Source organism: Lepidochelys kempii, chromosome 1 (assembly GCF_965140285.1).
Source record: "Lepidochelys kempii isolate rLepKem1 chromosome 1, rLepKem1.hap1, whole genome shotgun sequence".
NCBI lineage: Eukaryota > Metazoa > Chordata > Testudines > Cheloniidae > Lepidochelys > Lepidochelys kempii.
Window position 1 is genome coordinate 4,737,936 of NC_136380.1, and position 11,777 is coordinate 4,749,712.

The window sequence follows — 11,777 nt, forward strand, 5'->3', positions numbered from 1 at the left end:
ATCTTTTGTTCAGTCTACAGTCCCTCCCCCATGCCTGTGTAACAGGTCCCTGGGGGGCTAATTTGGGCTCCGAATGGTATGAGTTTGATGGGTTGTTACTCTTCCAGGGTGAAGTAGGAGCCATGGGGATTGTTGCACCCCTCTGATCACCCAGCAGGGCTGGCCCTTTTTCACACTGTTTTGCTGGTGATCCATGCTCTATCTCCCAAAAGGACAGCAGATAGTGCCCCACAGCCAAACTGAGCTACCTGAGGGCTTACCTAAGCCACCCAAGTACAAACAGCAGACGTCCGGTGTCAGAGAGCTTTTCCTTCAGCCTCTCACCTGATTCTTGTCACACAGAGAGAGAGTAGAAGACCAGAAGTGCCAAGTGCAGGTAATGTGATGCTTATTCATTTTAGCGTCCAGCAAGCATGTGTTCCATAAATCGGACGCAACAAAACCTTGTTTCCCAGTGTCCCAACGGCATTAAACATAGTCACAAAGTCGCCCAAAACATTTGTAATGAAAAACAATAGCATTATTATATTATTTATGTCTAATTGCATTCAGTGACGGTAGTCAGTGTCCACATTTTCTGTTGAATTAGTTTGCTACGGTTAGCCTTTATTTGGTTTATACTCCAGGTTTCCTGACGGATTGGAAGTAAAAAAAAATCAGGTAAATGTCATTCACTGGATCACTGTACAAATGATAAAGAAGTTCAACATTGTAGTTTCTTACTTTTCTCTTCGCCTGTCTCAAACTGGAGTTTCTGTTCACCAAACTGATAAAGAACCTTTTTCACACGGGGAGTAAGCATAGCCACAGTGCATCAGAAAGCAGTAGTGTCTTCTGGTAGTCCAAGAGTTATGGAAAGGCCACATGATAGGGTGTGTGAGTTTGGGGGCTAAGAGGAGATGCTGAAAGAGGTGAGGTGATGGCAGAAGAGAGGGAACTCAGCAGTAGAGAGAGCCCTGTTGGGTGATGTGGTGATAAGACATTAGGTGTGAGGAACTTCTCAGACTGTGAACCTCTACAATGCTGAGCTCAGACAAACTGGGGCAGGGCACCCTTCATGCCCCAGGTGATCACATTCTGCAGGTGTATTTGCCCAATTTGTCACGAAGCTCTTTGGATTTCACCCCATAAATTACAGGGTTGAGCATGGGGGAGATGAGGAGATAGAGATTGACCAAGATGATGTGAACGTGGGAAGCAATACTCTGACCAAAAAGGTGTGCTAGGTTGACAAAGAGGCCTGGAGTATAATAAGTCAGCATCACACAGATGTGGGCTGTGCATGTATTGAGGGCTTTCTGGTGGGCTTTCTTGGAGGAGATTCTGAGGACGGCCCTGATGATCAGACCATAGGACAGGACAATGAGTGACAGGTCTAACACGCTGACTACAAACATTATCACCAAGCTATATGTCCTGTGAAGTGTGATGTCCCCACATGATAACTTCATCAAAGCTATAGGTTCACAGAACGTGTGGGGGATAACGCGGTTGGCGCAGAATGGCAGCCTGCTCAGGAGCAGGGTCATAGGCAGAATGAAGAGAACAGCTTTGATCAAACATAGAATCCCTAGCTTAGCTATTTGTCCTTTCCTGATGATGGTGGCATATCTCAGAGGGTTACATATGGCAACATAGCGATCAAAGGCCATTGTCACAAGGATGGCTGAATGCATCACAGACACCATGGAAAGGAAGAAAGTCTGGGTGAGGCAGCCACCCACAGTAATGCCTTTGAAATTGAACCAAAATATAAACAATGTCTTCGGCACGACGGCAGTAGATGTGGCGATGTCTGTTAGCGCCAGCATGCAGAGCAGCAGGTACATCGGCTTTTGCAGGGTCTGCTCTTTGCTTACAACATACAGAAGCATAACATTTCCCCACAGGCCAAGAATGTAGAACATTGTGAAAGGGATGGAAATCCAGACATGGGCAGCTTCCAGGCCAGGGATGCCCGTTAGGATGAATGTTGAAGTGTTAGAGGGGGTGAGGTTGAAAGGTGCCATGAAGTTCTCAGTGTGTCAATCAGGCTCAGAAATGCTCCAGGTTCCTGTGAAGAGAGAGAAGCACAGAGAGGGGGGTTACACACTTTATAACAAAGAGTAGGGTAAATATTTTATTGTTATTAACAGTTTATAAAGGGGAGAGAGAAGTGAGGTGGTAACATTTACAGACGACACAAGATTATTTTGGTTATAGTGAAGTCCAGAGAAGTCCTGAGATGGAGCTAACCAAGCCATGTGAAACCCTGCTCTCAGTGCAAGCACAGAAAGAAACTCAGCAAAACTCTGGAATCCAGGAGGAGTGGGGTGGGAAATCATACAGAAAATAAAATGTCATCAGATCAATCATTCAGTGTTTCACCCTCCTCTGGACTCCCCTGTGTCTGATCGGGCACCTTTCTCACACCGGATATTGCAGAACTAGAGGGCATCAGGAAAGGGCAAAGAGAATAATTAAGGGCTCAGGGCAACTATCATAAGGAGAGAGGTTGAAAATGTTGGATTTGTTACTTTACAAAGAAGATGAATGAGAGTGGGCATAAAGTCTATAATATGCTGACTGGTACAGAGATTATCAAGAATGCGTTCTCCCTGTCTTATAAAACAAGATCAAGTGGACATTCAATTCTATGGAAATGTGGCAAAATGAAAATAGATAAATAAAGAATGCTTTCTACACTTAATGTCAAAATAGACTGAGGAACGCCTTACCTGAAGAGGTAGTTGAGGCCATGAGGTAAGCAAGAATCAGCAAAAGTTTGGACATTTACGTGGATAATGAGACTTTTCAGTAACAATAGTGAGAGCTAAATAAATATTTTGGAAAGCCTATACATCGACATGTTTCAGGTCACAAGCCAATCTCTAGCTGTTAGGCATTAGGGTCACAGCCCCTTGATGGTTAAGTCACACCCCCTCTCCCTCCCCATCCACCTACTGGTAAGTTTTTTAAACCTTCTTCTGCAGTACCTGAGGCTGTCACTGTCAGAAGGAGGACACTGGATTAGATCGACCATAGGTTTATTTCACTCTGCCATTCCTACGTTGGAAACGAGCCAAGTTTCCTCATGCTGGCCTATGACTTTGTGCTGAACAGAATGGGCCTAAAGGGTGCAAGGGTCTTTGTTATTTAGGCCAACAGGCCTGCATCTCTGTTACTTCCCCTGTTTCTTTTGGTGAGACGCACCCTTGCTGACAGACAGCTTTTTCTGAGTTATAAGTTGCAGGTATTAACCGACAAGTGTAAGTCACCAACTCAGATACTATCCATTCTCATGTCTGGATATTGATGAAGTTTTCAGATGATACAACAATTGGAGGATGGTAAATAATGAAGAGGTCAGGTCACTGATTCAGAGCAATCTGGATTGGTTGGTAAACTAGGTCAAAGCAAAAAATATACGTTCTTATATGGCCCTGTAGATATATACATCCAGGAAGAAAGAATGTAGGTGAAGTTTACACAATGGGGACTCTTGTGGGATTGAACAATATTTGGGGCATGAAGGGATAATTGGCTAAACAGTATGAGAGAAGTAGCCGTGTTAGTCTGTATCCACAAAAACAATGAGGAGTCAGGTGGCACCTTAAAGACTAACAGATTTATTTGGGTATAAGCTTTCATGGGCAAAAAGCCCCCTTCATCAGATGCACGGAGTGGAAATTATAGATACAGGCATAAATATCCTGACACATGAAAGGAAGAGAGTTACCTTACAAGTGGAGAACCAGTGTTGACAAAGCCAATAGAGTCAGGGTGGATGTGGCCCACTCCCAGTCCCAATTCAAGCCCAAATTAATGGTGTTATGTTTGCAAATGAATTGCAGATCTTCAGTTTCTCTTTGAAGTCTGTTTTTGAAGTTTTTTTTTTTCTTGAAGGATGGCCACTTTTAAAGTTACCATTCCTGATGTCTCATTTCTGTCCATTTATTCTTTTATGTAGAGACTGTCCGGTTTGGCCAATGTACTTGGCAGAGGGGCATTGCTGGCACAGGATGGCATATATCACAGTATATGTGCAAGTGAATGAGCCCTTGACGGTGTGTCTTTTGTGCTTGGGTCCTATGATGATGTCCCTAGAGTAGACAGAGTTGGCAATGGGGTTTATTGCAGGGAATGGTTCCTGGTTTAGTGTTTCTGTGGTGTGGTGTGTAGTTGCTGGTGAGTATTTGCTTCAAGTTGGGGGGCTGTCTGTAAGTGATGACTGGCCTGCCTCCCAAGGTCTGTGAGAGTGAGGGACCATTTTCCAGAATAGGTTGTAGATCGTTGATGATGCGCTGGAGAGATTTTAGCTGGGGGCTGCAGGTGATGGCAAGTGGTGTTCTGTTATTTTCCTTGTTGGGCCTGTCCTGTAGTAGGTGACTTCTGGGTATCTGGCTGGCTCTGTGAATCTGTTTCCTCACTTCCTCAGGTGGGTATTGTAGTTTTAAGAGTCCTTGATAAAGACTGTGTAGGTGTTTGTCTCTCTTGGATGGATTGGAGCAAATGCGGTTGTATCTAAGGGCTTGGCTGCAGACAATGGATCATGCGATGTGTCCTGGATGGAAGCTGGAGGCATGTAGGTAAGTATAGCCATCACTAGGTTTCTGGTATTAGGTGGTATTTATGTGGCCATCACTTATTTGCACTGTAATGTCCAGGAAATGGATCTCTTATGTGGACTGGTCCAGGCTGATGTTGATGGTTGGGTGGAAATTGTTGACATCCTGGTGGAATTCTTCAAGGGCCTCCTTGCTGTGAGTCCATATGATGAAGATGTCATCAATGTACCACAAGTAGAGGAGAGGTGCTAGGGTACGAGAGCTGAGGAAGATTTGATCTGGGTCAGCCATAAAAATGTTGCCATCCTGTGGGGCCATGCGGGTACCCACAGCAGTGCCACTGACTTGAAGGTATCAATTGTCCCTAAATCTGAAATGGTTGTAGGTGAGGACAAAGTCACAAAGCTCAGCCACCAGGTGTGACATGGCCTCTTCAGGGATACTGTTCCTGATGGCTTGTAGTCCATCCTTGTGTGGAATATCGGTGTAGAGGGCTTCTACATCCATGGTGAGCAGGATGGTGTTTTCAGGAAGATCACCGATGGATTGTAGTTTCCTCAGGACGGCGGTGGTGTCTCAAAGGTAGCTAGGAGTGCTGGGAGCGTAGAGTCTGAGGAGAGAGTCCACATAGCCAGATAATCCATAGTCCGGCCTGTTCGTGATGCTCTCCCAGGGTGACCCTGTGGCCGATGTGGTCCTGGGATGGTAGCGAGAGGAATCTCAATGAGGGGTAAAAACGTTATTTTACCTCTGTGTGTGGCATTGGCACCACTCCTGCTGTGAAATGGTGCCCAGTTCTGGCGTCCACGATTCAAGATGGACGTTGACGCACTGAAGAAGTTTCCGAGAAGAGTCACAGGAATTACTGAAAATTAGAAAAAAATTCCTTCTAGTCATAGACTCAAAGAGCTCAATTTATTTAGTGTAACAAAGATGGTTAAGGGGTGACTTGATAACCGTCTTTACATACCTGCACAGGGAAGCAATATTTAATGATAGGCTTTTCAACTTTGCATACACAGGTGGAACAAGATTGGCTGGAAGTTGAAGTTAAAGAAATTTGGACTGGAAATAAGGTGTACCTTTTTTATGAGTGAGAGTAAATAACCATTGGAACAATTTACCAACGGTCTCGGTGGATTCTCCATCACTGAGCATTTTTAAATCAAGGTTGGATCTTTCTCTGAAAGATCTGCTCTAGCAACAATTTCAAGGAAATTCTCAGGGCTGTGTTTTACAGGCCTATTCTGTACAGTTGAGATGATCAAGATGGTGCCTGCAGGCTCACGCCTGAGCTTACTGAAGGCATTTTGTCTATTCGTGACTGTGTTACATTTTTCCCGATGAGGAGTAATTCTCATGTGCCTTGGAAATGTCACACCAGGTGTGTCTTTCATGAGCCTTAAGTGTCCTGTGAGGCACTGCATGGATGAACATTTAGGTGAGAAAAATAATGATTGGACTACATAAAATCTCTGCACAGCAGAATGTACATATAACCCTCCCAACGAATGATTAACAGAACTGGCTAGTAAGTGCCTGCAGACCATCCTGGGTTTAACATCTGTGCCGCAGTGAGCCACTGTTTCAGGCAGCTACCAGTGGTTTCTGCACATGGCACCTGTATTTATCTAGGCCCTGACATGGCCCAGAGTTGCCTGCAGGAGGGAGGGAGAGATGTTGTGCAGATTAAATGGAACCAGCATGAGTAACTCTTCCTCAAAACAACACAAAGTTTTAATGTATTGCAGCTTTTTAGAAACCCAGAAATACCTTCCAGAGACTGCTTTTCATGCTGACAAATGCTGATGTTTCCACAAGATTGTAATGGGGCTGATCACGGAGGAGGGATGGGAAAGGTGTCAGAATCAATCTGCAAGTGTGTGGTCCATGTTATGTTACAATCTGAGATACACACATACCCCCTGCCCCAGGAGGCCTTGTTACGCCTCTTCCGTCTCTGCATTAGGCAAGATGTCCATTCCCTATTTCACAAAGTTTCAGAACTCCGTGCATTGAGAGCAGGATGCTGCGTGTCACTCTCCCATCCCTCTCCCCCCTCGTGCGTGCATCTGCACGCATGCACACACAAACACACACACTGTGCATTCCTTGAGCTATCCCAATGATATTTCCAACACTGCCTCTAAGACAGAAACATGCTTTAATTTTCACCGCTTTTTCGGTGCTTCCCATCCTCTCCAGAACCAGAGGTGTAGGCGCAGAGAGGGAGCAGACCCCTTTTCCCCCCGACCAAAATATTATAATCCTAATTGTTTTCAACCTTTAAGCCTATGAGTCTGAGATTTCAGCAACTCTCCTGTCAGTTCTTCTTTGGTCCAAAAGAGCTCACCCGTCCTTAGAGGAGACAGGATGACTCCAGTTGAAATCACTGGACTCTCATGGCTGGTGTAAATCAGGTCCTTTATTTAAGTCCCTACATGTGGATTTAAGGTGAAATCCTGACCCTCTTAGGAGTTTTTCCCTTGAACTCAATGGGAAGAGTTTAAATTTCAGCTTCGAGCTGTGAAAATCAGAGTGTCAGGTCCTGCTACAGAAACCACTCTTCTATTAGGGTGCTGTACGAGTCTGAAGGAACCCCCAGTTCATGTGACGCTCTGAGACCAGACGTGAAAGATGGGGCTTGCAAAATACTCTTTGGGGCTCTTACTTAGCTCTCAGGGAGGCCAGCGTCAGTCTGGAGTGAGCTACTGAAGGCAGAATGTAAGAGGCGAAACTGGCCAATGTGTCACCTATTCTTGTTGTAAATCTTTCGGTAATTCAGATACCCACTGCAGAGGTTTGGCTGCACTTCCTAATAATGCAGTCAAGTTGCTGAATTGGAAGAGTTGAACGAATGAGAGGAAAAACCACACAGCCCCCAAAAAAGGAAACTACAAAGACAGACAGAAGGAGACAGAACGAGACAAAGAACTGCTCTTAAAAACAAATGTTTACCTAAACTATTTCCAAAACATTTGTAGTTCCAAGTTTACTAGGAAAATCCTTGGTGTTTCTGACAATATAAACACTTCAAGTTCCTTGTGCTGGTGAATTCCTACCCAGATGGTTCTTGACTTCAACCCTGAAATCCTTCCTGTGCCCTTAACTATATCTTTAATTCAGAAACAAGCAACTCATCAAAATACTGCTCAGCAGAGACTGGAAATCTCCTTACCGTGACAGGAGCACAGAGCCCCGAGAATCAGCCTATGAATCCAACATGTCTGAAACTGTCTATCCTGGACAGTGCCCTTTATGGTTCCCCTGTACAGTCCCTGCGGACTCTCTGGTTGGCCAGGACTTCCAGTCAATTCCCTTGGCTCCATGAGCAGTGGGAGGAGCAGAAATTAGACTCTGGAGAACTACAGCTTGAGAGCTTCCCTTGGGAGTGAAGAAATAATTCGCTGATACCAAGGGCTCAGATTAACAGGGCAAGCAGAGTCGTGCAGACTGTTCAGCCTAGCAACTGATGGTGGCTTTGTATTCTGGCATGTAATATACTGCCATCCACACTATGGGGGGGAATGCTGCCACAAGACATGGTACCAAATATAATTTTCAATTAATTAGAGAGATGTTCCACTGCATATCCCCCGTAAAGTTGGACTATCCAGTCCATCAGCCTCTGAAATTCATTGCCACACTGTGGAGGCCAAATGCCTTAATCATGAACCGATGCAAGTCCACTGGGTGAAAAAAGCGTTCTTCACCGAGGAATCTGGATAAAAGATACTTGCCAATAGCCCTTTGTGAGATCTAAAATGGATATATATTTGGTAGGTCCCAACTCTTCAAATAGTTCTACTCTCTGCATCGGATAAGCATCAAAATTCAATTCTGTGTTGATCATTCAGAAATCGATGCAGAAACAGGTTATGCTATCCTGGGTAGAGAACTAACACAAAGGGACTTCTCCACTCACTGTGTGATTCCTTCACCAGTCCCCCGGCCAAAATGACCTGGAGTTCATCGCACATGGTATCCCACATTTTATGAGGGAACAGCTACGGAGTTTCCCTGATCTGATGCCCAGCAGCCATTTCAGAATGGTGGTATTTTAGGTGGGTGTGCCCTGCTGCGGTGAGGACATTGTGGTAAAGGAATCAAATAACTGCAACATGTGGATTTTTTGTTTAGGCTGCAGTCCCTCCAACATGCGTGAGTCACAGGTGCCAGGAGAACTAATTTGGGCTCTGGAGGGTATGAGTGTGACTAGTTGTCACCCTGGGGTTCAGTGTGGCAGCCATGGGAACTGATGCACCCCTCTAACCACCCAGCTGGGCTGGCCCTTTTGCTCACTGCTTTGCTGGTGATCATGTCTCTCCAGGTCTTGTTATCACCCAACACAGAAGTAGATAGCGATACACACCCAAATGGAGCTACCGGAGAGCTAACTTAAGGAACCCAAGTACAAATGGAGGACATCAGCCAATTTCCATGCTCCCCAAGTTCTACTACGGAGTATGAACCCATAATACTATGCACTCTGGAGGGGTCTACACTGTCGGCTCATTGATAGATTTCTCCCTCCCCTTGATGTGGAAAGGCTATTCTACAGCCTGTGTTAAAAAAACTGAGATTTTCCCCAGAAACTTTGCTCATAGGCAGAGTGGTTTAGATAAATCACAAAAGAAATTGAACTACAGAAATATATATTTGAAATGTTTATAAGTGATAGCAAAGAGATCAAAGCAGGTTACATAGCAAATAAAGAAAACTGAAACTAAGCCTGAGGTATTAGATAGATTGACTATGAATCAACAATTTCTCACCCTGGCTGGGAATACAAGAAGCGCTCCAGGAGGTTCCCATTCACAGGTCAGAAATCCCTTTTGGCCTGGGACCAGCACTTCCCCCAGTTCCGTCTTTGTTCCTCAGATGTTTCCAGTTCTCTTGTGTGAGGAGTGAGACCACTAGATGCAGCCACACCCCACCTTAGATAGATTAAACATAGGGCAGGAATCCTTTGTTACAAAAAGAGTTCCCTGCTCACTTTGTGGATAAATACAGGTACCCAAAATGTCAGTGTCAGTGTCCTGTGGTTCGGTCACATGCCCTTGCATGCACTCCTCGGTCCAAAGACTGTTTGGAGTATTCTCAGGAAGACTCACCAGGTGAGAGATAAGCTGTCCAATGTCTAATTGTTTCCCCTAATGGTGAATTACCCTGAATAGGTTTTCACCATCAGCTTTCTAGACTGGAATCATTTTGCTTAATGGGTGTCCCTGAGAAGTAACTACATTTGAAATACAGGCACATAGTGAATAGTCATCATGTCATATACAAAAATGACACATTCACTCAAACAGGATAATCATTTTTTAGCAAATCCTAACTTTTCAGATGACACCTGACAAGTCCTAACTTGTCAAATAGAAGAGAGATTAATAAGACTAGGGCTCTCCCGCTTGGAAAAGAGATGGCTAAGGGGAGATATGATTGAGGTCTATAAAATCATGACTGGTGTAGAGAAAGTAGATAAGGAAGTGTTGTTTACTACTTCCCATAACACAAGAACTAGGGGTCACCCAATGAAATGAATAGGCAGCAGGTTTAAAAGAAATAAAAGGAAGTATTTCCCCACCAAGTGCCCTGTCAACCTGTGGAACTCCTTGCCAGAGAATGTTGTGAAGGCCAAGACCGTAACAGGGTTCAAAAAAGAACCAGATAAATTCATGGAGGAATTCAAAAATTCTGTTTGCCAGAAGCTGGCAATGAGTGACAGGGAATGGGTCACTTGCTGATTACCTGTTCTGTTCATTCCCTCTGGAGAACCTGGCACTGGCTACTGTCAGAAGACAGGATACAGGGCTATATGGATCTTCGGTATGACCCAGGATGGCCATTCTTATGTTCTTAGGTTCATAATCATACAACTATGAAGAACATGATGTTCAGGGTCACATTGAGGGTCTGAGGAGGATCCCCTTCTAGGTTTTTAAAAGATTCAAATGATAGCAGTAAACCACAGTAGAAAACATGAGTCCAAATATACATACCAAATGATGGGGTCTAAATCAGGTCTTAACACTCAAGAAGGAGATCTGGGGGTCATCGTAGATTGGTCTCTGAAAACATCTGCTCAATATACCACAGCAATCAGAAAAGCTAACAGAATGCTGGGAACCACGAGGAAAGTGAGAGATAAGAAGACAGAACATACGATAATGCCACTATGTAAATCCCACATGGTGAATACTGAATGCAGTTCTGGTCTCCTCATCTCAAAAAAGATATATTTGAAATGGAAAAGGTACAGAGAAGGAAATGATTAGGGGTATGGAACAGTTTCCATCTGAGGAGAGATTTAAAAGACTGTGACTTTTCAGCTTGGAAACAGACAGGATGTGATAGAGAGCTTATGTATTGTGAATGGTATGGAGAAAGTGTATTCAGAAGTCTTCTTTACTCCGTCACTTAATGCAAGAACCAGGGGTCACCCAAGGAAATTAATAAACAGCTGCTTTTAGCCAAAAGGTTCAGGGACTCTGTCAGGGTCCCCCCCCCCACACACACACACACACTCTAAACTCTGGGGTACATGAAAGGCCCTCTAAGCTTATATTCTACCAGCTTCAGTTAAAACTTCCCCAAGGCACAAATTCCTTTCCTCATCCTTGGATGGTATTTCTCCCACCACCAAGTGATTTAAGCAAAAGTTCAGGGACTGGTCACTTGGAATCTATTTATCTTCATAAATGATCTGGAGGATCTGGAGGATGGTGTGGATTGCACTCTCAGCAAATTTGCGGATGATACTAAACTGGGAGGAGTGGTAGATACGCTGGAGGGGAGGGATAGGATACAGAAGGACCTAGACCAATTGGAAGATTGGGCCAAAAGGAATCTGATGAGGTTCAATAAGGATAAGTGCAGGGTCCTGCACTTAGGACGGAAGAACCCAATGCACAGCTACAGACTAGGGACCGAATGGCTAGGCAGCAGTTCTGCAGAAAAGGACCTAGGGGTGACAGTGGACGAGAAGCTGGATATGAGTCAGCAGTGTGCCCTTGTTGCCAAGAAGGCCAATGGCATTTTGGGATGTATAAGTAGGGGCATAGCGAGCAGATCGAGGGACGTGATCGTTCCCCTCTATTCGACATTGGTGAGGCCTCATCTGGAGTACTGTGTCCAGTTTTGGGCCCCACACTTCAAGAAGGATGTGGATAAATTGGAGAGAGTCCAGCGAAGGGCAACAAAAATGATTAGGGGACTGGAACACATGAG

At 44.7% G+C, this 11,777-nt stretch overlaps 1 protein-coding gene across 1 annotated transcript; it reads right to left on the minus strand.

Annotated features, from left to right (window-relative positions):
- Positions 1 to 1,070: 1,070 nt before the first annotated feature.
- LOC140905562 (olfactory receptor 52B2) lies at positions 1,071 to 1,829 on the minus strand. Its single transcript, XM_073329087.1, has one exon. It carries the CDS (start codon positions 1,827 to 1,829, stop codon positions 1,071 to 1,073), a length of 759 nt encoding a protein of 252 aa, XP_073185188.1.
- Positions 1,830 to 11,777: the final 9,948 nt, after the last annotated feature.